General features: G+C 47.8%; 11 protein-coding genes across 11 annotated transcripts; 4 read left to right on the top strand and 7 right to left on the bottom strand.

Annotated features, from left to right (window-relative positions):
• Positions 1-198: 198 nt before the first annotated feature.
• On the bottom strand, positions 199-1,396 carry EV420DRAFT_1546522 (uncharacterized protein). Its single transcript, XM_060473302.1, has 6 exons — positions 1,116-1,396; positions 994-1,060; positions 837-946; positions 756-780; positions 611-695; positions 199-563 (listed from the first exon to the last, which is right to left on the bottom strand). Exons 1-5 carry the CDS (start codon positions 1,317-1,319, stop codon positions 643-645), a joined length of 459 nt encoding a protein of 152 aa, XP_060330392.1. The 5' UTR covers positions 1,320-1,396; the 3' UTR covers positions 199-563; positions 611-642.
• On the bottom strand, positions 1,389-1,928 carry EV420DRAFT_1643436 (uncharacterized protein; the record flags this gene model as incomplete). The annotated part of the gene is made up of 3 exons (XM_060477515.1): positions 1,389-1,566; positions 1,621-1,790; positions 1,842-1,928. 3 exons carry the CDS (start codon positions 1,926-1,928, stop codon positions 1,389-1,391), a joined length of 435 nt encoding a protein of 144 aa, XP_060330391.1.
• An 829-nt stretch (positions 1,929-2,757) lies between these two features.
• EV420DRAFT_1629696 (auxin efflux carrier) lies at positions 2,758-4,793 on the bottom strand. The gene is made up of 8 exons (XM_060476097.1): positions 4,604-4,793; positions 4,453-4,540; positions 4,326-4,398; positions 4,094-4,234; positions 3,941-4,044; positions 3,572-3,892; positions 3,023-3,513; positions 2,758-2,973 (listed from the first exon to the last, which is right to left on the bottom strand). The coding sequence occupies exons 1-8, from the start codon at positions 4,654-4,656 to the stop codon at positions 2,808-2,810; spliced, it is 1,437 nt and encodes a 478-aa protein (XP_060330390.1). The 5' UTR covers positions 4,657-4,793; the 3' UTR covers positions 2,758-2,807.
• Positions 4,794-5,876: 1,083 nt separating this feature from the next.
• EV420DRAFT_1270807 (uncharacterized protein) lies at positions 5,877-7,741 on the bottom strand (the record flags this gene model as incomplete). The annotated part of the gene is made up of 4 exons (XM_060467596.1): positions 5,877-6,118; positions 6,174-6,633; positions 6,683-7,489; positions 7,538-7,741. The coding sequence occupies 4 exons, from the start codon at positions 7,739-7,741 to the stop codon at positions 5,877-5,879; spliced, it is 1,713 nt and encodes a 570-aa protein (XP_060330389.1).
• A 409-nt stretch (positions 7,742-8,150) lies between these two features.
• On the bottom strand, positions 8,151-9,257 carry EV420DRAFT_1629694 (putative RPL28-60S large subunit ribosomal protein L27a.e). Its single transcript, XM_060476096.1, has 4 exons — positions 8,841-9,257; positions 8,574-8,792; positions 8,464-8,517; positions 8,151-8,408 (listed from the first exon to the last, which is right to left on the bottom strand). Exons 1-4 carry the CDS (start codon positions 8,963-8,965, stop codon positions 8,363-8,365), a joined length of 444 nt encoding a protein of 147 aa, XP_060330388.1. The 5' UTR covers positions 8,966-9,257; the 3' UTR covers positions 8,151-8,362.
• Positions 9,258-9,864: 607 nt separating this feature from the next.
• EV420DRAFT_1643432 (DNA-directed RNA polymerase) lies at positions 9,865-10,413 on the top strand (the record flags this gene model as incomplete). Its single annotated transcript, XM_060477514.1, has 3 exons — positions 9,865-9,917; positions 9,969-10,058; positions 10,113-10,413. The coding sequence occupies 3 exons, from the start codon at positions 9,865-9,867 to the stop codon at positions 10,411-10,413; spliced, it is 444 nt and encodes a 147-aa protein (XP_060330387.1).
• Positions 10,414-10,826: 413 nt separating this feature from the next.
• EV420DRAFT_1748394 (uncharacterized protein) lies at positions 10,827-12,802 on the top strand (the record flags this gene model as incomplete). The annotated part of the gene is made up of 8 exons (XM_060480239.1): positions 10,827-10,901; positions 11,030-11,237; positions 11,408-11,472; positions 11,519-11,651; positions 11,675-11,739; positions 11,990-12,117; positions 12,358-12,427; positions 12,581-12,802. The coding sequence occupies 8 exons, from the start codon at positions 10,827-10,829 to the stop codon at positions 12,800-12,802; spliced, it is 966 nt and encodes a 321-aa protein (XP_060330386.1).
• Positions 12,803-13,701: 899 nt separating this feature from the next.
• EV420DRAFT_1270815 (uncharacterized protein) lies at positions 13,702-14,943 on the top strand (the record flags this gene model as incomplete). The annotated part of the gene is made up of 2 exons (XM_060467597.1): positions 13,702-14,310; positions 14,362-14,943. 2 exons carry the CDS (start codon positions 13,702-13,704, stop codon positions 14,941-14,943), a joined length of 1,191 nt encoding a protein of 396 aa, XP_060330385.1.
• Positions 14,944-15,809: 866 nt separating this feature from the next.
• Positions 15,810-16,919, bottom strand: EV420DRAFT_1620875 (uncharacterized protein; the record flags this gene model as incomplete). The annotated part of the gene is made up of 4 exons (XM_060475626.1): positions 15,810-16,022; positions 16,075-16,477; positions 16,535-16,640; positions 16,694-16,919. 4 exons carry the CDS (start codon positions 16,917-16,919, stop codon positions 15,810-15,812), a joined length of 948 nt encoding a protein of 315 aa, XP_060330384.1.
• Positions 16,920-18,751: 1,832 nt separating this feature from the next.
• EV420DRAFT_415011 (uncharacterized protein) lies at positions 18,752-22,084 on the top strand. Its single transcript, XM_060482021.1, has 9 exons — positions 18,752-19,420; positions 19,470-20,134; positions 20,189-20,353; positions 20,408-20,551; positions 20,604-20,731; positions 20,782-20,969; positions 21,019-21,197; positions 21,250-21,348; positions 21,399-22,084. The coding sequence occupies exons 1-9, from the start codon at positions 18,952-18,954 to the stop codon at positions 21,933-21,935; spliced, it is 2,574 nt and encodes an 857-aa protein (XP_060330383.1). The 5' UTR covers positions 18,752-18,951; the 3' UTR covers positions 21,936-22,084.
• A 2,251-nt stretch (positions 22,085-24,335) lies between these two features.
• On the bottom strand, positions 24,336-26,240 carry EV420DRAFT_1480244 (uncharacterized protein; the record flags this gene model as incomplete). Its single annotated transcript, XM_060469658.1, has 10 exons — positions 24,336-24,680; positions 24,908-24,954; positions 25,010-25,054; positions 25,215-25,312; positions 25,370-25,469; positions 25,646-25,650; positions 25,799-25,847; positions 25,910-25,928; positions 25,978-26,056; positions 26,203-26,240. The coding sequence occupies 10 exons, from the start codon at positions 26,238-26,240 to the stop codon at positions 24,336-24,338; spliced, it is 825 nt and encodes a 274-aa protein (XP_060330382.1).
• Between the last annotated feature and the right edge of the window lie 205 nt (positions 26,241-26,445).

Below are 26,445 nucleotides of genomic sequence, written 5' to 3'. Positions count from 1 at the left end.
TAATTCAGCATACTTCCCCGATCTGCTGGGAACTTTCATGGCAGTCTACTTCAGTCAAGGTCAGTCGTATCACTATGTAGGATATCATCGCAAGGGTAAGTATGCGCGAGAGAGGGGGGGGAGGAGATTTTTTCTCCAGAAATTCAACCTGTCGGAAGATTTTAAGTAATGTAATACCGCGCAAATAAGAAGAAAAGCCAACTGCGCGATATTTCTATGGGATGCTGGAAATAGTATGATCATGAGTGAAGAAAAAATATATGCGATGGGAGACAGCAATACTAAAAGGCACGTGGAGCTCGGATGCACCTTGTCATAGTATTATGGTATAGCAGTAGCAGATAGTCGATAAAGACATATCAAGACCCCACGTCGCGTCTTCGGGAGAAAGTCAGGGGTACATCCTGGACGCCTAGAGTTATGACAATCGAAGCATCCAATACTCTACTTGCCCACGCCTCCTTCCCTGAGCAGGGGTTTGACCATCCAGTCTCGAAGGAGGAGAGTCAAGAAACACACAGCTCCAGTCGTAGCGAACCTCCTCCCGATACAAGCTCGAGGACCTATATTGTATTTGTTAGGAGAAAAATGAGTCTGTTATTAAGCATACCGGTGCTAAAGGCAGTAAATGAGTCCGATTCGTTACATATCACCTCGATGGCTTGTACTTTTCAGGTTCTTCAAAGTACCGAGGACTACAGAGGTGTAACTAAGTGACTTATGTTCTTATCGGCGCGGAATAGTTAGTAGCTTACGGACGCCAACCATATCAACCACAATCTTTGGACAAAACCAGTTCAAGAGTGAACTCCGATTCAAGGAGTACTAAAACTCACCTGAAACCCCTTTGGTATCGGGATAGGAATTGTACATTCTTGGCCAACGGGTTTAGGCACGTCGATAACGGTGTCTTTCGCAGCCTCACGAATCAAAACATGTCCCGCAGCTATAACGAAAGTCATGACGTAGGATATTTTCAAGGAACTGACTCACGGAACATTCGAATATCTTCATAGAAGACGGCCAAAACTTTCTCCAGTTTCGTGTAGTCCTCAAATTTCTACAAAAGAAAAATGTGAGAAAGGCTGGCATTATACAGAAAACACAATTCTCACAGGGTCTTGGCCAGACAGAACAGACACGATTTGTTGATAAACCTCTTCCTGTATTTCATCGTGAACGGCCAGAAGTCCCATAGTTGCAGCTAGGGACTTTGCGGTGGTCTCTGCGGTCTCTCCAGTTAGACGTATCCAGGGCTTTAGATGTGCATACCATGCCCAGCAAACAACATGGTGAAGGCGTTTCCGATCTGACGTCATTGAAAATCAAAGAAAAAACTTGGATGCCAAAGACAAGACAAAATGATCAGCTTACCAGTTCTTCATTGTTCATTGAGTATTTCCCTCCTTCGTTTTCCTTGCCTTGATGAGTAAATCGAAAACTGTGTTCGATTTAGAGTCGTCTTGGAGGCCGATCCCGCCGTGAAGGATCGCCGCACGCCGCTTTATGATCTGCTCTTTAAGGAATTTGGCCAACTGCTCTTGCGCTGTTTTTGAATCCCGGAAACTTAAGCGAGAAACAGCCGTCAGAAGTGGGTATTTGTCAGAAAGGGAAACGTACTACTTGAACGGAAGGTTCTTGACCCATCTCGGAGCGAAAGAGAGAGAGGCAGTATCTGCTACGATTCGAAGGGCTTGTTGAATGGACATGCTGCCATCCTCAGATATTTCATGCTCGTTCCAGGTCAATGGAAAGCTGAAGCCACAGACGCCAATGACGGACAGGGCAAGCTAGTGAAGTTGCATAAGCATACTAACCATATAATCACTGTTAAGTGCTACCTTGAATGTTATTTTCTGTGCGGCCGGAATGGCTACTTGTCTGTTCGTAGTCCACTGATCAGCAGCCAGCATCTCATAATAAGCCATCCGTGTTTGATTCCACACTAGTTCGTACCTTTAGAAAAGCTATGAAAATGTCCAAGAGGCGTAAGTGGACGTGTTACTTGTTATTAAATGCCGGCCCCATGACACGTCGATGCTTGCGCCACACATCTCCATCGGCTGTGAACAAGTTCATTCCCCAAATTCTGTTTGATATGAATATGAATAGTTATCGACGTGAAGGTCTATTTGACTTGCAGCAAAGACTTGGTCCCAAGCTTTCCTTTGTGAAAATCTGTTTTGTGACCGCCCGAAACGACTTGTCGTGCTACATCCAGATTGGATGTGTAGACACTGGGTTCACCGGTCAGCCATGGAACGATCGATACGTTCTCGCTAGTCTTATACACTACACGTGTGTTAATTTCCAGCCTGCTACACCGCATGGAAACTCACAATCAAAGCGCCTCACCCAATGGAAGTCGACGCCCTTGTTCCACCACGACGTTCGGAAAAAGGCTCCTGGAAGCGCCAAAGGCTAAAATATAGGTCGAAATCCTGGAATATAGTTGGCTGCCTGGTAATCTCAGGTCAGGCCCCGGTGTATCATAGAGAAAATGCGATGACAAAACCTGCAGGCTGTGCCGAAATCGTACTATTCTGGAAATGAAAAAGATGCACAGCAGTGCTAGAAACAACGAGAGCACCCTTGATTCGCGGTCATTGGTGAAGAGCCTTTCCAGCGGCACGTTGGATGCCATTATGCCAGTAGATGGTTGAGGACGAGTTCATTAGTCAATGCTGGGGTTCGAATCGCTAGTCAATTGAATTTTCGCGATCCGCCGCTGCCTTTATCGTCATCATTCGAGAAAATCCCTGAGAAAAACCGACGCGTAATCTCTACAACAAAACGACAGAGAAATATCAAAATAGTAATTGGAGGGTAAAAGCAGAAAGAGCCGTCATTGATAGAAACATGAGGAGATATTGCGGTATAAGAAACGCAGGCAAGTGATCTGCACTCCCTGTTCCGCTGTACACCTGGGTCACGAAAACTTGGGTCGTCGCTGTCGGAAGGCAGGAGAAGAAGCTATGGGAATAATTAGACAAAGACCAGAAATTAAAAAGTTCAAACGCACATGCACACAAATTGCAGCACCTTGTCGTCTTTTGAGATAAAATCAACGTGTATCAATCCTTTGCAGATCAACACGCCCAACACCGGCATAATAACCATGCGTCCAACCGCTAGAGAGAGAATAGCTCCTAATGGCATATTCGACCACTGACTTCGGGGAACGTTCAACCGCGCCAGCGCTGAACCCAAACATATCAAACCGAGAGGAACAGAAGCTGCACCCATGAACTCTGCAAAATCAATGATGAACGCTAAAGGTGGTTCACCATCAGGTGCCGAGGGCATATAATAACCGTCGACCTGAACAAAAAGTGCTTTGACGGGGGTGATGAGTGCGATGACGAAGGATATAATGATAGCTAGAGATGCCGGCATGCAAAGAGACTCAACAGCTGTACGCACGGTAAGCAGAATAGTCTTCCATCGACGCGATATAGGATGAAGATTCGAGGTTAATTGGAGACGGGGGAGAGGAGGGGGAATCCTCTTTATCTTCCGCGTCCATCGTGACTGTCGGCGATGAACAACATGGCTCCATTTTACGACATACGGGCTGAACAGCTCCCGATGAAGCCACGATCGTCGCGTCTTCGTGGAATGAAACATTCCGTCCGGGGCGAAGTTGAGGGTCGACGAGTTCACTGGTCGCCTTTTCGTTCCGTACCATTTCCGTGCTCTCGACCTGATTTTCACAATCATCCTTAGGATGAGCTCCGCGATGTAGCACTTTCTCCTTCAGAGCTTTGGGAAAACCGTGGAGAATGAATTTTCGTCGTGTACGGATACTTTCTTGAACTTCTTCGGACTCGACTTCGGGTCCTTTGAAATCCAATGCGATTAGCCTGTTCCCACCCAACGGAAAGAACGTGAACTGGAGAGATCGTCAGATGGTGTATTTTTCGTAAGAAGTCTCGCTCACCATGTAATACAGGATTAACGCCGAGATGTAGGCTACGGCGAGGTCTTGGTCTTCCACGCCGTTGAAAGGTGCAGCTCCAGTGATGCTCATAATAACAGCGGTCGCTAAAATACATCAGAAAAACATAGATTCCAGAAAGTATGATGGCCTTACGAATGTCACCGTAATTCCCCCATCCACCAGCAGCAAGCATGCCATAGCGGAAGCGATGTGGAACCCAGAAGAACTGCTTTATCAGCCAAGCCAGGCCAATACCTATAAACTGGTAGATAGCGCCAATTACAAACAGCGGTCCTGGAATGGGGGAAAGTTAAGTATCGGAGAATCCGGAGTGAGTTTCGCAGGCGGGAGACGGGTGGTGAAACCTAGTCGCGACTGAGCACACCTAAAACGCTGATATTGCTTGAGGAGAAAGCTGGGACCATTTTTGAAAACATGAGGCATGGCATTGTAATATTCTGCGTTGCGCATAGTTAATACACATGTATCCTACAAACACTCGTGTTACTTACCAACGCGACTTGTCCAGCGCCTCTTGCAGCGACCGCTGGGAAGATGTCTGCTTTTGCGATAATGAAGCCTCCAAGTACGTTCATGACCCTGAAACGGTCAAAGAGTCAGTAGAGATTCGGCTGGGAACGAGCGATCATGACTCTGACTGACAGTCGTAACAGAGGTCGGAAGGAGACCCATATAAGCTGCCCCGCAGAAAGCATCGTCGATTTAGGACGCGATGGAATCGTTCAATTCCCCGGGGAATCGACTGCAAGTTGAATTCGCCTTTTAAGCTCTCAGAGTCAGATAAATAGCGAGACGAATTGGAAATACGGATAGCCGTTGAGTTTATGCCCTACATTTGTCGGCCCGATCTGCAGGCATTGTCAGAAAAGCATATTCTAGACATGCGTTAGTGGCATGATGCAAAGACGGGCACTGGCAAAAGGCCAATTAAGGAATGCGGTACGTTCTCAGGAAGATAACGTTCCGCTAGCCGAGAAGAGTAGCCGGGTGAACCCCTTTGCATGTTCGATTCTGCGGGAGAAATGGATGTCCTTTGCACTTGGTAATAGGGTGAGGTTATACGATGGTGGGCGAAGGAAAGTCTGGAAGAGCCGGTACCGACAACACGTGGGACGGTTTCCCTAAACTCGGGCGAGCCTGAACGCTCAAAGCAATACTTACCAAGGGTAGAATGATTTACTAGCAGATAACGATTCAATGCAGTTACCAGACGAGAGTCCTCTGAGTCCCAAGACCAAATCCAGAGGAGGTTATCGTATCACTTAGACAAACCTCATATTGGACTCGAATTCTGATCGAATCGACAATATCCGGAGCGGTCTTCCTACCGCTATCGACACCGAGCATTCTTCCGAGACTTTACATGCAGAGCGGCGAATACCATTGACTTTAATAGCATCCTGGGTAGAATTCGGGGTTCATCCGACATGAGTGTCGTTACCTGTGTATAAGAAACGCCTGCATGTATCTGGCCATGGGACGAATAACGTTAGAAACCGCGCCCCGTTTGACAAGTCGCTTAGTTCATCCTGGTAGCGGACCATGAGGATGACAGGCTGAGGTGTACGGGGGAAATCAGAACACACACGATAATAACTCTACACACGAGGCCTATTATGGAATGAAAAGATTTGAGAGAAATTTTATCGACCTGCCCGAGGAATCATCGTATTAGCATTTGTTGCATCAGAAGACAATATACACTCACCAGATTTCTTGTGCGCGAGAACCGAAGTAGAGCTTAATTACGTGAGAAAGAAATAAGGAGGTGTACTATATTAGAAAGTAGAAGGCCGTAACGCATGTACAGTTTTACAGATAGTAGTCGTACACATAATCAATCACGCATAGATGCCAAATCGTACAATATCCAGGGAAGAAAGGGAAGGGTCATTCCAAAAGCACAGCTCAACAACTACGCACCAACCCGCGTCATTTGAGTCTGACTCTCCACATCCCCAGTCGGGTTTCTCGAAAAGCTCCTCAAGAATGCAGGCCTAAAAGCTCCAGATAGCAATCCGCCGCTTGGGCGGGGTGTAGAAGCGCTAGCCGTCGCCGGGGACTCTGCAACATCCTCGTCCTCGTCTGCGATTTGTTCCTTAGCAGCGGGTTGTGGCTCGGGAGGAGTGTTTGTAATGCGCAGCAGAGATGTATATGCTGTGTAGAAGTATCAGTGCCTGAGATCCACAGATAACATCACAAATTGACTCACGTTGTCGACAAACAGGGCAGAACCATCCCTTCGCCTTACGCTTGCGCCTTGGGTTCACTATGACTGTAGGCGTCGGGGCGGGTGCAGGGGTGGTGGTGCCATCTGCAGCTGCAGTACCCTCTGTGGTAGTTGCGCCTTCCTCGGTAGCAGCAGCAGCCGGGGCCGGTTCTTCAGCTTGGGTGATCGTCCCACCGGCACCAAACTCAACCATGTTAAGGGCGCAATCTTTGCATGCTACCAGATGGCGACACGGCAGAAGGATGACCTCTCGTGGAGAGGATAGGCAGAGGAGACACTCCGAAGACGGCTCGTCTTCTGCAACAGGTTGCGGCGGCGGCGTAGTCGTAGACTCTGGGGGGTAAGTGTGCGAGTCAGGAAGGGGTGCAGTGGGTGCATGAGTGGCAGTGGAAGAAGACGACAAGCCGTATATTTCATGTAGATGGAACGTATGCGGACCGATCTAAAGCGAGATAAGTACTATGCTGCGGAGAAAGGGGAACCGTATTTACCGTGGCTTCCCGCTTGACGACTTTAACGACCCAGGGTCTATTATCCTCCTCCTCCTCTCCAGACGGCTTAGCTCCGAAACGAACGACGTGAAGATAGGTCAATTGTTCGTTGGGCGAGGCCAGCTCCGTTCCCTGCTCGTCGAGAGCAGCGAGCCGGATGATCACCTTGACGCCATCATCCACATCTTCCTTCTTTTCCTCCTTCGCTCCATTGGCGTCCCCATCGTGACTTGTTGAAGGCTCGGCATCAAGGACGGCTAAAGCGGGACCTGAGACACTGTGATTATGGGTACGTTTACGGAAATGGAAGTGGGAGAAACGAAGCCGGGATTGCCGGGTACTGGTGTTAGTAGTCTCTGATGGAGGAGCAAGGGCTGTGGTAGTAGGAACGGCGTCGGATGATTGTTCTGCTTCATCAGGCGTGGTACCCGTTGCTGCAGGCAGAATTGAGGGGCTGGCACCGGGTGTTTCAGTGGCATCTTCGCGGTGGACAAACCTGCCGAGTTCAAGTGTAGCACCTTCCTCTAGTTTGAGGACCTTGCCAAACCCTCCTTCGACGACAGTTTCGAAGACGAGTAGCTTAGATAGACCGTTAGGAGAAGTGGCTGCAGGGGCGTCGGGATGATTGGCATCGAGTAGGACATGGACATAGATTCCGCATTTGGGGGCATCGCAATCGAACTCGAATTCCAGCCCATGATGGAGATTGTCTGGTACCGAATCTTCGCCCGATGTTAGTGGAGATAAGCGCAGAGTAGGACGCTTCAGATTAACCAGGGCTTGCAAGGTGGTCGTGGGTTCGCTCGCCTGACAACCAGTCAATAGGATCGCGAACGGTCTTTAGGATAGACTGACCACTTTGCTCTTCTCTATCCACCCACGAACCACGTCCGGCGTGAGCTCATCAGCGAGAACCTTCTTCTCCTTGTTTGTCGTCCAAGCAGGTCCACTGCTAACAATGCCGATATTAGGGCCAAACAACGAGTCTGGGTGTTTCTTTCCCTTCTCTGTGGTCACAGTTGGCGTCGGGGTCGGGTTATGAGGCGCCAGGTTGATCATAGTCGCGTTGACGGGGGTGGTGGGAGTAGTGGCAGCCATGGTCGCTCGCGGCGTCGTTTCCTGTCTCGCACGGTTCCAAGCAGAGAATTGACTGTGATCTGTAGGAGATAACTGGGTCAGCAGTAAATTCATGGCCACAGTAGGGACCCGGCGTACACCAAGTAGAAATACTCATGGAACGGAGTAAGACGATGAAGGATGGTGACAACGACGGGAAAGAACAAGGTAAGCGAGATTGCTGTATCCACTTCCTTTTCCGGACCAACATATAACGTACATAATCATGTTTATTTTTATCTCGAGACTATTTTCGTATTTTCTCGCGCCACAATTCCCTAGTCTTGCATTACTCGCGTTTTCTCGCCAAGTTGGTATCAGTTTCAAGTATATTTTTTTGATACCCTGCGAAGGCGACACTGAGGAACGGAGCCAGGTAGAATCAGTTTGCTTGCAAAATATATTGATTCAGGGTGAAGGAGGACTTCGATCGAAGTTTGAACAATTCCATGACTGTTGGCTGGGCTTGTCTGGAACAGATATTCATCGAATGCATGGACTTAATTCATGTCATGGATATAGGACATAGAATGGCAGAAATGAAGAGTACAGAGGCTCTGGAACTCATGCTATCAATGAAACGACGCCGCCAGCCTCCTTGATTTTTCGCCTACAAAGCAATGGTGATTAGCCTAGCGCAATAAAAACGTTACAAGTATACATACTCTGCGATTGCCGACACAAAGCGGGCTTTTACGATGAATGGCACCTTGGGCAGTCTGGAGAAGAACAGTTGTTAACAGACGACAAAAAAATAGCAATGGATTCGACTGACTGTCCGTTGCCCAAAACCTTGCCGTATCCATGTCGCAGAGTGTCAATAACGGGAACCACCTCCGAGTTCTCTGTCAGACCTTTCTTCTCCTCAGCAGGTACCAAACTCCACAGTTTGTCGACGTTGATGATTGGTCGCCAGAACTGATTGCGTGTAAGGTGGTAGTGGCGCATACCAACCTTACCGAAGTAACCAGGATGGTATTTATCAAAGTTAGTCCTAGAAAATCTTCAGACGCTGTTCAAAATTCCAATACAAGAAACGCACCTGTGGTGGTGAGCACCACCAGCCAAACCACGACCTCCGGGATGCTTGCGGTGCTTTCCTACACGTCCATGACCGGCCGAAACGTGTCCACGGTGCTTGCGAGTCTTCGACAAGTGTGTCGGCATTGTTTTCTAAGTAAAAACCAGAATCAGCGTTCCGTCTTCAAATACAGTCCCATCGTCATCTGGTCGGAATCCGTCCCATCCATCATGAAAACTCCGTTTTTGCTATCTCAAACGACAGATTCATAGATGATAGACTATCCAGTACTGGCGACGACGAAAATATGGGCAGCAAGGGCATGAACACTGACCTTGAGGGAGGTTTGAGGATTTCAGTTGGCCGACGCAAACTTTCCGTCATCCGTTCAGGGCCTGGGAAATTTCAGCCACAATCACAATAGAGACAAATACAGGCCAACGCGTTCAAATTTTTTCTTGTCAACGACAGCTTGCACTTATCCTCTTCCTTGGTGGAGTTATGTTCTCTGTTCATTTTCTGCTTCGATGATGGCTGGCCTTGAGCCAATTATTTATTGTCGGTGATAAGCAATGATCACAACCTTTTTCGCTGAATTCTCTCCCTTGTTCGTGAACATTTCTGACATTTCTCCTTCTCTCCAGCTCTCCCCTCAGTTCTGCGCTTGGTGAGTTATCCTTCCAGACTCCTCACAACAAGATTATACCATTCTATAATCTGTCAATCCCCCGAGTGGTGACTACCACCATGGCGATACAAGAACCATTCATGGATATATGATTCTCTTCTTTCTCTGATATTGTTGCAGCTGAAACTGATGTTTTATGGTCCATATTGCAGGCTTCCCATTACCCCGTCTAACATCATCGTGAGTTTCCATCTTCTTGATCCTTCGTAGGATTAGAACAGTTCATTAAACTGCGTCCGAGTATCTGTACGATGGCGATACTCTGAATGTAAACGACATGCATGGCTTTATGATTCTTTCTTGTTATCCCCGAAACTCCGACCTCTGGCTAACGACTTGTTCCCAGGATTCTCGACCATGAACGCACCCGAACGACAAGAACTCTTCGTCCTCGAAGATGGCGAACAGCCGTAGGCTACCTTTTCTCTCTGGGTGACTTGCATTCCCCACCGGCGCACTAGTGTAATCATCACCGAAGATACCAAGATTCCCAATGCTGCCACTATCAAGGTAGTGAAACAAGACCACACCTTGGCAAATCTGGTTCGAGCGTGCGTTACCCCTTCCATTTTCATCCGTGTATCTGCTCACTGCCCTATCAACAGACAACTGTTAGCAATGCCCCAAGTTCTGTTTGCCGGTTACAAAGTACCTCATCCACTTCATCCGTATTTCATCCTCAAGGTTCAAACGGATGGAACCGTGACGCCGCAAGCTGCTGTCGAGCAAGCGTGTACGAAGCTCATCGGTACCATGTCTTCTCTAGAGGCCAAATTTAAACGGGAATTCTCGTTCAAGGATGTAGAAGGTGCCGGACCTGGCGTCGGTGGTGTTCCCGATGATCCCTACGGCGCTGGAAGTGGTGCTGGTGGCACTTGGGGAGGGAAGGATTATCTGGACTTTTAGGTTGTACATTGTATCTCTTCCTTGTGTATCGATATATGTATTTTTATAATAATTCGGCGTCAATTTCTATACGTATCATGTAGATTTTTGCGTGTGCATTGCGCGAAGCGAAGTGTCCCCATGTTACGACCCCAATTGTCCGGAAATGGCCTGGGCAGCGTGAACTGCGTCGGACTGGAGGCGGCTATCCTTGTCGGCTGCGATTAGGAGCGTAATAGCTTCATGATAATCCAGTCTCCATTCTATAAAACGGACAGTCTTCCATTTTCAAAACTTCGAGGAGGGTGGGAGACGTCCTTTGCAAGTGAAACGCGCCCGTGGTGCCGGAGTGGTATCCTCGCGGTACATGAGGAAGGGAAGACGACTCGGGCTTATAGCCTTACCCTCGTACCAATGCCTGCACCTAGATTTCTATGTTAACGGGTGATCGGCGTTTTCTAATGGAAGTGTTTTTGAGCGTCAGAGCGTACAGGACCAATGTCGAGAAAGTCGATACCGAAGAGCGCAGTTGCGAAGGAACAACCTAGAGGACGAATTTGCTTATAAAGCACCTTGCAGCAGTTAGTGTCCAGTCGCCGTCTTTTCCACCTGAAGATTCTTGTAATACAAAATCCAGATCGATCCCTTCGCCAACCCGGGGCCGCAAAATTATCGCCTGGGGTTCGGACAACGTTCCCCCGTCGGGAGCGCTCTTTGTACACGATACCGCCGACTCCATACCGTAGAAACTTTGTTCCTGACCTCTAAGGAAAAGAGTTTGTTTTCGGCGGAAAGACCAACAGCGAATCAGTTCGATTCTAAGCGGATTAGCTGGGACATCCACAGTACGTCCGATATAGTTCATGCTGAAGAGCACAATCAAGGTACCGACTGGCCAAGCTTCGGGCATTGGCTCCCCTCGAAGAATAACCGACGACTCATCTGATTGAAAGAAAAATTATGCCTTCAATAGCTCAGAATTTCTGTTAAGGACCAAAATTATAATCGCCACTAGGGCTGGAGACGACTATCCTCGTCGACTCAAATGATAATGCAGACTCGGACTCTAAGACCTTGTTCGTCCGTTTCCCGAAAGTGAAGGAAACCATGCGTCTGTGGCCGATAGAAAGGCGGACTACTAGTCGCCAAACCAAAGTGCTGGGATGTCCGTATTGTGGTCGAGACAGAAATCGAAGACCTAGATGAGCCTCAGGACTTGAGTGAAGAAATTTCAGGCCCAGGTCATTGCCAGCATGTCGGTGCGTTTTGAATCGTTAAATAGCAAAAGCCCACGGCGACGAAAATTTTTTATTGTTCGGTCCTGAGCAATGCAAACCGAGAGGGAAGGTGGGGATTCCTGTTCCAAGAAGGGATAAAATGTCATATCAATTTAGAGTTGTCCGCCGCGCTCTGAGGCGGAAGAATAAAACCTCAGAGCAAGTCCTGTCAATGTCCACGAGCCGACGTATTCTGTGTTAAATGAAATGTGTCTCAATACCTGCCGCGAAGCCAGTGAGTCCGAGTCAAAAGTGGTGCTTCGTCCTAGCTTCGACCTGCCACATTTAACAGTTGCTACATCCGTTGTAACGCATAGTAGAACTCGTATGCCAACTTGAAAGGCATTATTCTGAGTAAGGAAAGATTGCAGGAGCAGCATCACTCAGAGCATGTGGAACCAGGAAATTCCCGTTCTTCGGTAGGAACATCACGTGGTCGTGACAATAGGTACATACAGCAGCACACAACGCGTACGCGAGGCTGCAACGTGGCGGACCTTGTCCTCCGACCCCTTCGTCTCGCCTCAACTAAGCGTCAGCCCAGGCTATGTAAGAGAACTCTATCCATTCAATTTATGTCAATGATTAATATTTCACATCGAGCGCAGTATTTGAAATTTTCATTTGACACTGCCCGCCGCACCGGTACCGCTCACTCATTACCATGCTGATCCTTCATTTTATCTAGAGCGCACTCTGGCCACTCGGATTGTAAGGTTAATTATGCCACATTCTTGTTCCGTCAATGGAATGCTATCGTATGCTCTCTAAAATGTGGACTGTCTGTACTGTGGTTTTGGGGCTAGTATGATAGGCATCTCACTGAGTAAGGGCTGCTTTCTTCTCAGTTTACCGGGCGTTCCTTTTCTCCCTCGGACCTGAGACTTAAGTTCTGATGCTCGGGTATATAGAAGGCCCCGATCCATGTTCAGACCGACTTACTCCGTAATCACAGCGCGGCAACCCCGGACAATTCGATGAAGGGAGTTAACTGTGGACCCACTAAAATGGCCATTTTACCGCAATTTGGCCTTGTTCGGGATTACATTGTGGGGGACATAGCAATTATGTCGACCGCCATAGCGAATAGAAAGCTGGTTGCCGCCCGGCAACCCCGTCATCACAGCTCATAACTACTCGTCCTGAACCCCAAGTTGCAATTGCTTGTTGTATGCATTAACTCAGGGTAAGGCGCAACCTGGAAATGGCGAGTCCTAGGAACACTTGGGCCCGTTGGTCGTGAGAACTGCGCCGCGCCGCCGCGTACGTGAAGGAACGTCACGTTTTCGAAAGAGTGACAATGGACCCGAAGGCTGAAATTCGCAAGCAACGTTAAATTATTTGCACCCCAATTAAATATTAATATCCTCGGATAAATGCATGAATATGCCTTTGCGAAAAAAAGACCGCGCCCGTACAAGCCTGTACAGTTCTGGGGTGCCTTCGGCAAGATGATCTATAATTGAATTGAGAGGGTCATCCGCCCGATGAAATCAAGTTGTGAGTATCAGAAACGTCTACCACCGATCTTTTTTGTTGTGATATTTTCTCAGTGAAACGGGATAGCATGCTTTTCTCCCGCTCACTGGGACGAGCACGAGGTGCTTGGGAGGTGATAGGACTCACAAAGATGGAAGTGAGCAGGTGGTAAGAAGGAAAATTGTTTGGTGATCTTTTGGCAAGCGTGCCTGCGATGCCACGAGGCTCGATCATCCCGGCATAGAACTTTCTCATGACGGATCCTTGTGTCGCAGCCAGGGTTTTTCCCCTCTGACCTTCATCGGCCGCGACGACACGAATTCTTATAACGACCCACATACGGCTGGTGCTTTCTGTCTGTCTGTCGCTGCCAGGTGCGTATCGCCTCAATATCCATCTCTTTGCTTGTGCCTGAGTAGATGATGATGAATAGAATTCGAGGGAAAACGACACAATCTACCCATCTGTGACGCCTCTCACTGCGATCCCAACATTCCTTCATACTACACTCGTTTCACTTATTAGCCCAACTACAAGCCAAGTCCATCTTTCGATGTTCACCCCTCCGCCATCGCCTCTGCCATCTCCTGCGGGCGAGAGCGTTCAGGTGTCGGCGAGGGAAAATACCATGTTGGTGGAGAGCAAACGCAGTACTGGACGCAGAGCAAAATGGACTGTGCTCTTCATTCCGCTGGCGCTTATGTTCATCACGGCATCAACGCGCTACATCACACATCCAGTTGCGTTCGATATATTTTCCGAGTCCCTACCGCTCGATTGGCATACCTTGTCCACAAAGGGTACAGACTGGCGACGACATAAAAGGCACCCACAGGATGCTGAGCAAACAGTGGTGGAAACATCTATAATCAGTGGATCGACTGCTACGATTGTCTTTTCTTCGACAGCTGCAGCATCTGCCACATCCGCCACATCCACGGCTGCAACGACAACGATTCCTGCGAGTCAACAAGCGCTACCCACAGTCCCTACTGATCCCGAACTCCCAACTCCCTTCCCCCAGTCCTTCGATTCCGACGTTAGCCAGAACTTCTCAAGCATGACCTGCTACCAATTTTTCACGAACATGACCAACACTGCCGCGTTTCGCTCATGTAGACCGTTCTCGGTTCTGTTGCAGACATCATCATCGTTCATAAAGGTCCGTTTCTCGTCCCTTTTCCGTTGAGGATAACCCTCATCATTCGAGCAGGTACAGGAAAGTCTTACGGAGCTCAATACGGTGATCTGGGGGACCTGTAACCCAACACTCAGCTATTCTCAATGTGTTACCAATATGGCGTGGTTTGCGTCCACGTTGAAAACACAGTGCCAAGCCGATATTGAAGACAATAATTCTAATGCTGTCGATACACTTGCATCCCTGCAGGCGTACTCTACCATGTACACCGCTGCCTGCCTCACGGATCCTACCACCGACACATATTGTTACGTCAATGCGGTCCACAACTCGGACCCTTCAGATCTTTATTTCTATGAGTTGCCGTTGGGAATCAGTGTGCCTAACTCGTCCACACCATCATGCTCGGCTTGCACGAAGAGTCTGATGACTGTCTACGCTGATGGGCTAGACAATTCATCGACCTCGAGCTTGCTTGATGAATTGAGAACGACTTATCCTGCGGCTCAGGAGCTGGCGACGGGTAACTGTGGATCTGATTATGCGCGGACGGTTGCGGCTGTCGCATCTGGTGCGCTGATATTACGGGCGGGTGCGACGGGTGTTTTGATAATATCGGCATTAACTGTCTGGACTTTGTACACGCTGCTTTAGACTGCTTTCCTCGTTCTTTCCTTCCTTCTTACGGGTTGTTGGTTGTCTTTATTTATCACCTTTTTATTGTGTTCTACGCGTGTTGCACTATGACTTCCACTCTTTCGTCGTGCCGTTTATATATCGCTCGTATTTACTGTCGATATCTTATCATTCAGAGAGTGCACCTCTCTTTGTACTATTTTTTTTGCTTCTCATCACAGTCTGTATCACGCCCTCTTTTACTACACGCTTGTCTCCACCAAGTCATTCTTTTAACACCTGGACTCTCGATGGGATCAGCGGTGACCTTACAGCTCTCGTGTTACTTTATATACTCTTAGTCTGGTGCACATATACAGACTGATTGAGCACATCTGCTTTCGCATTTAATAGATGTAGAGTTGACCATTCAGTGTTTCACCCTTACGTATCTCCCGCTTTCCCTCCTTTCTATTGTCGGTAAGCCGTGACTTTAAGGAGGGAAAGCTCCCACAGATCAATGATCTTTCCCTCGATCAAAGTTCTCCGGCCAGTGGCAAACGGTTCCATGCCGTGCATTCTGATCTTATTCCTTCGAGTCACAGGTTTTCTCATGCATGACGTCGGGTCGCATGAAAATTGAGGTACCCTATGTCCAGACCAGGCCTTGGATTCTCATTTTCCCAATGTTTTTCACAGGTTGCGCAGCTAGCTACTCGTTAACAGATTTTCGTTCCCAAGGTTCTATAAAAACTCTAAACTGATGTGCGGTGGTATGTACAGCTTTAGTCAGTAATCAATTTCAGGAAGTATTCACGTTGACCTCTCCCGAAATCCCTCGCAATATCAGCATCTTTATGCTATTTAATAATATACGACTAAAGCTCCATGCCAACTAGGTGCACTCAATCAGCCTGTTCAATCACAATACACCAAAAAATTCTTCCCCAGGGATCTCCTTCGGCGTCTCGATCTGGGTTACGTTCACAGCATACAAACCTAACAGGCTGTCCGTCCCAGTATCGCATCAGATCGAAGGAAATACCACCGGGAAGCCGCAGTGCGAGTGACGGATTGAATTCGAGGAATCCATAGCAAAAATCTGCTGTAATCACGTCCTTTGGGATCAATTAGAAATGCTGTTCAGCGGGAAGAATGGTGCGATCGCACCTGGTCGGAAAATACAATCATGCGTCTGTTCTCCTCTGAGGAGAAGAATGCTTGGCGCTGTGAAGCTGTCTGGAGGGTAGCCAAATTCTGATTCGCTCGTTGCTTGCGTCGTATTGCTATCTTTGATTTAGAACTGGATTTGGAAGATGCGGAAGAAGAAGAGGAAGATAAAGACGATGTAGAAGAGCAAGGAGAGCTTGAGACTGAGGCAAGATAAAGATTTGAGGTATCGTCTGAAATAGAAGTATATTCGGTAGGGAATGGCGGGATGCCTGAGTCTATGTCCTGCAGGTCACGGTCCAACCGCGAGTGAGCAAAATGGGGCATCGTAGAAATGAGCGGTGACAATGCCCATGGTTTCGATTGGGAAGTAAGGTCGTGTTCAAGGACAGGGTCGACGTATCTGCAACGGAAGGTATATTTAGTGGCAAGAACGCTATATTCCACAAAGATCTCTTACGCCATAAATTTCAATGCAGCACCAGATCCCCAAGGGAGGTTGAGTGGCCTATCAAAGGTGTTCCCAAACAAAATGTCATTGGCAGAGTATGGTTTCAAGAACCTGCCTAGACATCATGACGGTCAGCCAACCGCCTGATGACTAGTAAATACAGCTTACCCTGAACCTGTACACTCCAAGTAATACCTTGACGATCCTTGCGGGAGAAGTACTCGCTTTCCCGAACGTCGCCTGTGTGCGAATTCGTAAAACCTTTGATGTTCACAAGAATCTCGCCGTCGAAGATGTCTGAGGAAATCTTGAACGTTTGATTCGTGTTCACCAAGGGCGAAATAGGCTCCAGAGCCTCTAGGGAAGGGCCTGCGAGGACACGAAGACCAGGCATCCTATGCGCAGTTCCTGGTCGAAGGAGAGGGTGGGAGTGGCACCCTGCAAATCCCAACACCCAAATTGGGACTATTGACGTCAGGTGAGTTCGCTACCTTCTTATTTGAGCGTCTTGGTCAGCAACTCTGACTTCGTCTCAGGCTTGTGATATTATTCTACTTCCACCGGTACGTGTCAGATTTTCCCAGTCATTCGTTCTCAAGCGCTCAAGTGGGTCGGCCAGTTGGTTGTGCTGCAACTTGCTTCGAGGAGATTCCAAACCTTGGTCCTCCTAGTCGGCGTCTAAATTTTTGCTATGGAAACGACGAGCAGAATCACTGAATGCGTTGCTGGGAGTACATTCTCAAATAGGTATACAAACTGCATCATAGACAAGCTCTATACCACGGGAAAGCATATCTGGTAATTATATGCGCCAAGGAACGAATGTATGCGGCAAAATAACCAGCCATTCATTCGCAAGACAGCAAAGACTGGTTGCTGAAAGAAGATGGGGACCAGAACACCGGTAGTGACTGTCAGTATATATTGCCATCTATGCGTACAAAGTGGTCGTCTTCCAGCAGCATTGAAGGCAACTGCTTGAACATGGAACGTTACCTCGGGGTCGGAATCTGCAGCTTGCGTAGAGCCTGCCTTTACTACACCAGGACTAGAGCACCTTACTGCCTTTCACCATGTCCTGATGGCATTCATTATCACCACTATCAGTCTCGCTCCCTCAATGTCCTGAATCCGTGCTCCAGAGGTGAGTTCCAGTTTGTAAACAAGATGTATGCGTACTGAACATGGTGTATAACATGTTAGTCATCAGCAGCGTCAATGATAGCACTTGCCTACACAAAACCTCCCCAAGTTAACAGGACTTGACTCTCTCCGAACAATGACCCCTTTCTTACTATGAATACTCGAACTAGTCCCTACGTAGTTGATTATCCTCAAGCTGTCTGGTCCGAATCCAATAAAACACGCCTCCAACCAGGTGTCGTTTTCATTCTCTCCTTCGACCAATTGGATTATCTTCGTAATTGAAGTTCAACCTAGCGCTCGAATTTGGACCCACTAGGGATTTGAGCGAAAGGTTTGATGTTACAGATTTCTACACTGCACTACACTGGTACTAAATCTTGAGCTTTAAGTCTTCAAGGTCCATAGAATGTGTCAATCTCAAAGCAGGATTGTATGAACTGCGGCGATGTCGCTCCGCGCGGGCTATGATCTTGATGCATCATCATCGATCGCGGGTTCCTTCTGGTCATGTGTTCGCGTCTTCTAGGTTTCGAATCCGATAGCCTGGCCAGCCGTCTTTATTATCGAATCCCGAGCTCTGTGAAGCGCGTCAGGATTTTCCTTTTTTCCGTAAAAGTTTCCAGGAGAGGCTTTGACAGTCACAATGTGGAGGAGGATAGACTTTAGGCCGATGGCATTGGGCGCGACAGGTGCTGTTCCTAGCCCCTTCCCACGATTCGACGGATTTTTCGCATTTGTGCATGGACGGAGCCTGTTTGTGTCCGGTGTTCTGCCGCACGAAGCCCACCTTATCGACGGCCACCCGAGTCTTTTAATTATCCAGAGGAATCCCCTTCCAGTCCCCTTCCGTCCCCGCGTCGAGCTGCAGGGAGCCTCCTAACTATCCGTTTTTTGGAAGTTTTGTTGCAGGTTCGATTAATTCCGATTGACAGGACAGTCGGGGAGATAATCGCAAATGCTGCGGAATAGCACCGAGAGAGCCCTACTGTCTGCTGGCGGTACTTGACATGAGGCATGCTAAAAGTCCACAAGCTTGTTTTTTTTTTTGAAACCAAAATTCCTCGTTCTGGATCCCCCCTAAATGCGCCTTTCTTCCAACTTTTCAGTTCTTTTCTCGTTTCCCCTGCATTGGAGACTCAAAATAAGAAGTCTAACCGTTTGAAAACGCGTCATAGAAGTGCAGCCGAGACATGACACATAGATTGGAGTGGGACTGACTATATATAGACAAACAAATACAAAACCATTCGATCGTTTTGCTTCCTCTCCCTCCCACCACCATGAGCGACGACATCTCCACCGCGCCGTCGGCGTCGACGAAGACGTTCATCACTGCGCTCGTATTCAACGCCGCCGTCTTCGGTATCGAGATCGCTGCATTCACCTTACTACGACCCTACTTCAAGGCTATTTACGAACCCCGCACCTATGTTCCAGCCCCATCCAAGAGGATTCGACCTCTTTCAAAAAACATTTTCTATTGGCCAATTGCAGTCTTCAAGGCGGACTACAATGATATTATCAAAGCGAACGGCATGGACGCTTATCTCTTCGTTCGCTTCCTCCGCATGATGGTCAAGATTTTCTTGCCAATTTGGTTCCTTTCCTGGGCCATCCTGCTACCTGTCACGAGCGTGAAAACTCGAGTGGGAAATAACGAGAAGTTGGATATACTCGTTTTCGGGAATGTGGCTACTGATAAACAGGATCGGTATGCTGCGCATATAATCCTTGCCTGGTTGTTCACAGGTGCGTTACGCGTTAATCCAGTCTACTCGTCGTATTTATCTTCTCGCAGGCTGGGTGCTTTACAATATCAAGAATGAAATGCGCAATTTCATCCTTAAGCGACAACAGTTCCTCATTGATCCTGTCCATTCCAAATCTGTCCAGGCGAATACTATCCTCGTCACCGGCATACCCGCCAAGTACCTGTCGCAGGAGGGGCTAATGAAGTTATTCGGCGAACTTCCTGGCGGTGTTAAACGTATCTTCATAAACCGAAATCTCAAGGAGCTTCCCGACATCTACGATCGTCGCCTCGATGCCTGTAACAAGCTCGAGTCGGCTGAGAACAAACTGCTCTCCATCGCTAGCAAATTGGACAAAGCTTCTTCGGAAGAGACTGCCGTGGCTGTTCCCCAAAACAAACGCCCTACACACAGGCTTGGATTCCTTGGTCTCTGGGGGAAGAAGGTGGACTCCATTGACTGGGCCAGAGAGGAGATTCAGAAGTGTACTCAGCTACTCGACGAAGGCAGGGCAAAACTCGACGACCCCTCCGGCACCACGTATCCTCCACTCAATAGTGCATTCATCACGTTCAACCGACAGATCGCAGCACATTTGGGAATACAAGTCCTTCTCCACCATGAACCTTATCGAATGAGTGGTCGCTATACCGAAGTTGCACCTGACGACGTTATCTGGGCTAACCTCGGAATGAACCCATACGAAATGAAGGTACGTTTTCGCTTCACCGCTGCGAGATCTATTACGACTAAATCGACGCTCTAGGTTCGGCTAGTGATCAGCTATTCAATTACTGCGGCTCTCATTATCTTTTGGGCGTTCCCTGTGGCTTTCGTTGGTATCGTCTCCAATGTGTATACGCTATGTAGCACGGCTAGCTGGCTTGCGTGGATATGTACATTACCTGGCCCGGTCCTGGGTATCATTTCGGTGAGAGATTTTCTCCTTGTACGCGGCATGACTGTTCAGCGTTCTGGTTGCTAGGGTATCCTTCCCCCCGTCGCTCTCGCAGTTCTCATGATGCTCCTCCCCATTGTTCTTCGTCTGCTGGCACGTTTCGAAGGCATTCCAAAAAAGACAGGCCTGGAACTCAGTCTTATGACGCGTTATTTCATCTTCCAAGTCATCGTGAGTCACTTTATTGTCGTGGCGCGCGGACAGGTTACCAACGCCACAATAGCATTCATTCCTTATCGTTACTATATCTGCCGGTATCATTGCATCTCTGGACGGTCTTATCAACAACCCGACATCTATTCCCACCTTGCTCGCTCAAAACTTGCCGACATCTTCCACTTTCTTCTTGACGTAAGTTGAATTTCTGGTCACAGCTGAACCATTCTGACATTCTTTCACAGGTATGTGATCCTGCAAGGTCTCTCTGGAACAGCATCCGGATTTTTGCAGATCGTCCCACTGGCTATCTATTACGTGAAGCTTTACCTTCTCGGAAGTACGCCGCGGAGCATCTGGGGGATCAAGTACGGTGCTCGTAATGTGGCCTGGGGCACTCTTTTCCCCGGTATCACGTTGTTGACTACGATTAGTGAGTACAGACAGCAACGCCTATATTGCACTACTAATCTTTGCTCTAGCTCTCGGATATTCCATCATTTCACCCATTATTAATGGTCTAGCTTGTGCAACTTTCTTCTTGTTCTATCAACTGTACAAGTATCTCTTCTTGTGGCAGTTCCAGCAGCCCGATGATACCGGTGGTTTGTTCTTCCCGAAGGCAATGCAACACATCTTTGTCGGTTTGTACGTCGAAGAGGTATGTTGGCTTCTCTTCTCCCGCAAGTGATTCAAACGAAATACCCTCGCAGGTCTGTTTGTGCGCCCTCTTTTTCCTCGCCCGGGACGAGAATGGTAAAGCCAGCGCGGTAGCAGAAGGTGCTCTGATGGTTGTATTGATTATACTCACTGTGAGTGTTTGTGTTAGTCATTTGCAGCTTGGACTCATAGTTTAATGCAGGTCTTCTTCCATCTGATCATCAACAACTCTTATGACCCGTTAATCCACGCTCTTCCGCTCAGCTTGGTGGAAAAGATGGAAGCTGCGCAGGTCGATGCGGAAGAAGAGGAAGACTCGTCTAATCGCACCGGGTCCGAGACGCGTCTAGCGCCTAACGGTCCTCAACAGGACAAGTCCGAGTCGACGAAGCCGCCCGAGAAAGAGAAGATTGCTTCTTCGAGTTCAGATGGAGATAGCGAAGGCTCACATGATAGTGGAGGTGGCGTCGCGAAGGAATACGACTTTATGGCGGCAAAGAACATGAAGGAGCGGCAGAAGGAGGAGGACAGCTATGGCTTCGCACATCCTGCAGCTTCGAGGCCTCAGAGGATCGTGTGGCTTCCTTTAGCTCATGGTCCTGTTGGGGAGTTGTCCAAGTCTGAGGCGAAGGAATGTTTGGAACATGGGGTTATCGTGAGCCTGGTTGACGCTAAGATGAACGAAAAGGGCAAGGTGGATATTACTGGCCCGCCGCCTGACTTGGTGAGGGAGGAGTGAGTGTGCCTTTCATATCTATTTCACGCCGTGTCCGGATAAACGATACATGTTTCTTAATGACTATGGTACGACAGCGATTCAGTTTTCTATACCCTTACCTGTACTAGTCCTGCTATTCCGCCTTTCATTCCGGGTCCTAGTTATGTTAAGATGAACAGTATGCGAGTGGTATTGCATTTATACCATTATTCTATTGAAGTATTGTTTAGGGACCTTAGCATTGATGCTTTTTGCGACAGGGTGCAGTCTGAAGAGGTTCGTAAATCAATCTGAATAGGTTTTCACCGCTCAGCTTCCAGCGTCCTATTCAGCTCTTCCTTGATGTTTTGAGGGGCATATCTTTCACATCAAACATTATAAGGGACCTTCGAGGCTTGGGTGGCCCGTTTCCTTCGTATCTGTGAGCACGGTGCTGTGAAGATGATCAACACTTGCCATACTTAGTCGACAAATGATGAAAAGGCAAACCGTGACCATGTCAACCAGCCACTCACGCATCCCTCCATGGCACACGAGATTAATGCTACACATATTATTTCCCCTTCGCTCGATTCGCCAGTACTTGCATAAAATCGCCGTTGGGACCATCGCGAAAAGACCTAGATCAGAGGATCGTTCTGTCGACTCGCCAGCATGGTCATGATTATTTTCGCTTTTTGGCAGGTATGGTTGCCGTGTGGTAATATGCACGTCCGTGGAAGGAACTTGAAATAATTCAGTACGACCTTTACATTCTATCACTTTTGTGGAAATTCGCTCACTGCTCAGTACAATGAGCATAAGTTCACGAGAACAAGTATAGTAGTACTTATATAATATCAACTGGTGGTCGTATAATGGGTCCCTATTCAAGCGAGATACGAAGCCTGAAACTGTAACAATAGTCAATCCGAAAGAGTACTTTCGGCGGAAGGCGCTGCATCCGAGCGTAATATATATGTAGTCTTCCATTTCTCCTACGGCTATTGCTCCATAGTGGTTGCCACGATACGATAGTGATGCAGACCTAGAATCCCCTTAGGACCTAGAGCTGACTGCTAGTCGAAGATTCAACCGGAGGGTACCCGGGCATCAAAGAGAGGTTCACGCGAGAATGCATCTCCATAGATATCGTTGAAGGACCGCCCCCACATTCCATCAGTAAATGAATCTTTCACGTCGTAAGGTTGTCCAAGCAGGGCAGAAGAAGTGGGGGGAATGCCGTTGATCGTAACGAAGGCTTCAAGAGGGAGATCGTAGATATGCTCTCGTTGAACATACTACGCGACTTGAATATCCAACTCAGGCGAAGCTCATCCAGATCGAGACGGACGGTGCGGTAGAAGACCTGAAGTACATTTTGGGGCAAGCGGAGTTGAACGTTTGAAGGAACTTCGAATCTTGTATTCGATGCTAGTACCAACCGCATATCAGAACCTGAAAATTTCCTGTATCAGATCTTAGCCTCTGAATAGGATCCTAGTAGATGCAGTATCTAACTAAGATAGACACGTTGTATGTCATATATGTCCGTCCTGGTCGTCTAGAACTTCGCCATATCATAATCGCAAGGAGGAGGATGCTTCAGATACTGGTTACCGACGATATTCTCATCAATGTAGGATTCGTCGGATGGATACCGGCAAATACGACAGGGAAACACCGAGGTCGAGACTGGCGACGTTCTGATAGTTTGGAGGTATAGATTGACTTCCATTGTTAAAAATCAACATAATCCTAGACGAAGATCCCCACGTATTCCTAAGAGGGTGATATGAGTCATGCTTAACGTTTATAGAGTTCACCGTTTATTTACCAGATCTGTGAGGACGCCGTCAAGGTAGATTATGCCATGGTTCAGAACCATTACGTTCTTGTAGGTGAAATAGCAATTGTATTGCACCTGGAGTTGCGGATTTTCAACGGAAGCGGTACACTTAACGCAGGAAAAACGGGACCTTGAAATCTTGTTCTACCATGCCGGGAAAGGGATCCGACTATATGCGTTCTGCATTCCATGGCAGATGCATATACCTGTAGTATAACAAGATTTCACTGCAAGACTGTCGCGCGGACAAACCAGACGTGTCTTTCCTTTACAAGTTCTAGAACGTAACGAGAAGCCGGGTGCCATGGTTGGACAAACATGGCTGCTGCTTCTCATTTAGTTTCGAACTACTAAGAACAACGATCTTAGTCCGAAAGCGTCCCAGTCTTGCACTATGCCAAGGTCCAGTTCTTCGCCGAATGAACCAATCGGCGAAGCCATTTCATCAGTTTAATTTTATGAAGCTAATGAATATGCTCACCAAGTACTACTCCGACAAAGATCATTACATATACCATCCAGTAAGAAATTGACGAAAGTTGGGATTTTGCAACTATCGCCTGGGTACTTCGAGTTCATGGAGCGTAGCAAGATCAGTGGATTTGGATAGTGAGATTTGCAGCAGGTTTGAACGCATCCGTGGCGCCAATGGCGACCTCTATGTCAAGGAAGGTTGAACACAACTTCTGTCCTTGAGGCATGAAATCAGGGAGCAAAGCATCTAGGTTCCCATTGGAAATCGACAACGAGAAAACGTATATGCACCATAATAAGAATAATGATCCATCACGCTGTGAAAATCTGGTGTTGTTGTACCCTACATGAGTGGTGCAATAAGGGCGACTTCGAAGGACCGAAGGCGCGAAGACGGTAACCGGATAATCGGACCGCAGAACCGGTATTATTCTCAAGGATTCTACACGGCGTAGGATACGACCCTGAGCGAATACAAGTGCTAACACTGTACATCATATGCATGTTGTGAATAATCGGTGTCCTTTGATGCCTTCCTTCAGGACCGGTGGGCCGATGTCAAGTCAAACGGTGTGAAGGAAAGGTTGATCATTCGCCGAGATCCTCATTTGAATATGCGTCGGGTCACTTCTTTCACTCTAACGAAATCGAGGTAAAGGTCTAATCATGAACAAAAAGGTTGTACCCATACCGATGACTGTGTGTTGCCCGTCTCGGTGTTTAACGTGTTCTTAAAGGCTACAATAATCAATTCCATCAGTCCCTCCTGAAAACCGCACAACGACAGACTCACAAATCGATTCCAGAACCGCAGGTTCACTGGAACCACTATTTCCATCTATCTACATAGTGCATGGGTCGTTACGCTGCATAACTCTGAGCCAAATAAGATTTAACAGAACACTGAGGCTGTAGATGCGTCCGAGAGTAGCAAGGATAGAATAACATGCTATTCCATGACATTTAATGATGAAAAATAAGTCGCAAAGCCCACACACCATTCCAGACAGTGGGAAGAAAGATGGTCATGAGTGTTGTGGAAATGGCCGTGGTGAAACCGCAAGCCAAGGCTTGTATCATAACACGACGTAGTACGCTATATTCATTATCAACGAGTGAAACAAATTAGATTCATTGGGATTTAAATACTCACTTTCTTGTAGTTGCATATGGTGATTCTATGCGCAAACATGTCCAAGCCAGAGAGCCTGCGATCATCATGTCTGTTGCTGCACATATCACGGAGCTTGTATCTGTGTCAACCCAAGGTAACACTAGACTAAGAGAGCATAATCTCACATCGCCAACGGCTAGTCTAACTCCAGCTCCTTCGGATGGAGGACAATATAGACGAGTAATGACAGACAGAACAGCATCTACAGTCACTGTTTGCAAAACATAAGTTGTGTAGGCTAAGGGAAAGACTCACATTTACTGTAATGATAAACATGATGCATCCTGTGATCCACTTATTCCTGGAGCTAAGCAAATCTGAGAATGAAATGCAAGAGATCTGAGAGAAATCTACATCGTCCAATACCGATAACAGAAAAAGGCCTGTGCAATTGAGGCGGAGGCGTACGTGAGTAAGACTAAAATCGGCATGGTCCATGTAGACACTTCGTATGAACCTGGATACCCGATATTGACCGAGTGATGAGTTTGTGGGCGAAAATTTATTATAAGGACTAACCAGAGTTATTCACCAAAGACTGGAACCCACATTAGCACGAGACATAAGGGCACAAGAGGAGGACGTACTCCGTAAGTGTTGGCCATAGCCACGATCGAACAAGCTCCGTCGATGGCTAAAGATCCCAAGATCCAATACCGCAACCGCCTTGTCATCGCGAAGCAACGCAAGTAATCTATACTCAAAGCGACTTGCGATGCGTACAACAAGGTGTTCAGCCACGAAGTCACCAGAAGGACTCTTAACATTCATTCTTAGTGATCTCAATCCGAGCGAAGACCTAAGGGACGCACCCTGAAGACACGCCAAAATGAAACAACTTTAAGGTCATAGTGCTGGGGAAGAGAACGCTCGTAATACTTCTTGAGTTCTAGACGGACGAACGGTTTTATGTCTCGGAGGTACACCTCCGGTCAAGCAGTGTGCATCGAACCCTAAAAACTCGGGGCATTGTCAACGTTCCCAGGAAGAACCTATAGTTAATTGGAGAAAGAGATTCCGTGATCACAAAACACTGCCACTGCCCGCTGCGCCGC

The sequence above is a fragment of the Desarmillaria tabescens genome (assembly GCF_030435595.1).
Source record: "Desarmillaria tabescens strain CCBAS 213 chromosome Unknown EV420scaffold_19, whole genome shotgun sequence".
In the NCBI taxonomy this organism is placed as follows: Eukaryota; Fungi; Basidiomycota; class Agaricomycetes; order Agaricales; family Physalacriaceae; genus Desarmillaria; species Desarmillaria tabescens.
This window is presented reverse-complemented; position numbering and strand designations above follow the sequence as displayed.

What these genes read in the sequence shown, in the direction of transcription:
- EV420DRAFT_1629696 (XM_060476097.1), bottom strand. Translation starts at nt 4,656, where the DNA reads ATGCTTTCTGCGGGGCAGCTTATATGGGTCTCCTTCCGACCTCTGTTA. An exon ending in TTCCGACCTCTGTTACGACT is followed by an intron (nt 4,541 to 4,603) that starts GTCAGTCAGAGT and finishes TGACCGTTTCAG; the next exon opens with GGTCATGAACGTACTTGGAG. An exon ending in CGTTAATCCTGTATTACATG is followed by an intron (nt 3,893 to 3,940) that starts GTGAGCGAGACT and finishes CGATCTCTCCAG; the next exon opens with TTCACGTTCTTTCCGTTGGG.
- EV420DRAFT_1546522 (XM_060473302.1), bottom strand. Translation starts at nt 1,319, where the DNA reads ATGACGTCAGATCGGAAACGCCTTCACCATGTTGTTTGCTGGGCATGG. An exon ending in TTCTGTCTGGCCAAGACCCT is followed by an intron (nt 1,061 to 1,115) that starts GTGAGAATTGTG and finishes TTTCTTTTGTAG; the next exon opens with AAATTTGAGGACTACACGAA. An exon ending in GGTTGATATGGTTGGCGTCC is followed by an intron (nt 696 to 755) that starts GTAAGCTACTAA and finishes ACACCTCTGTAG; the next exon opens with TCCTCGGTACTTTGAAGAAC.
- EV420DRAFT_415011 (XM_060482021.1), top strand. Translation starts at nt 18,952, where the DNA reads ATGAGCGACGACATCTCCACCGCGCCGTCGGCGTCGACGAAGACGTTC. An exon ending in CCTTGCCTGGTTGTTCACAG is followed by an intron (nt 19,421 to 19,469) that starts GTGCGTTACGCG and finishes ATCTTCTCGCAG; the next exon opens with GCTGGGTGCTTTACAATATC. An exon ending in TCGGTTTGTACGTCGAAGAG is followed by an intron (nt 21,198 to 21,249) that starts GTATGTTGGCTT and finishes ATACCCTCGCAG; the next exon opens with GTCTGTTTGTGCGCCCTCTT.
- EV420DRAFT_1629694 (XM_060476096.1), bottom strand. Translation starts at nt 8,965, where the DNA reads ATGCCGACACACTTGTCGAAGACTCGCAAGCACCGTGGACACGTTTCG. An exon ending in GGTGGTGCTCACCACCACAG is followed by an intron (nt 8,793 to 8,840) that starts GTGCGTTTCTTG and finishes AAGATTTTCTAG; the next exon opens with GACTAACTTTGATAAATACC. An exon ending in AAGGTTTTGGGCAACGGACA is followed by an intron (nt 8,518 to 8,573) that starts GTCAGTCGAATC and finishes GTTCTTCTCCAG; the next exon opens with ACTGCCCAAGGTGCCATTCA.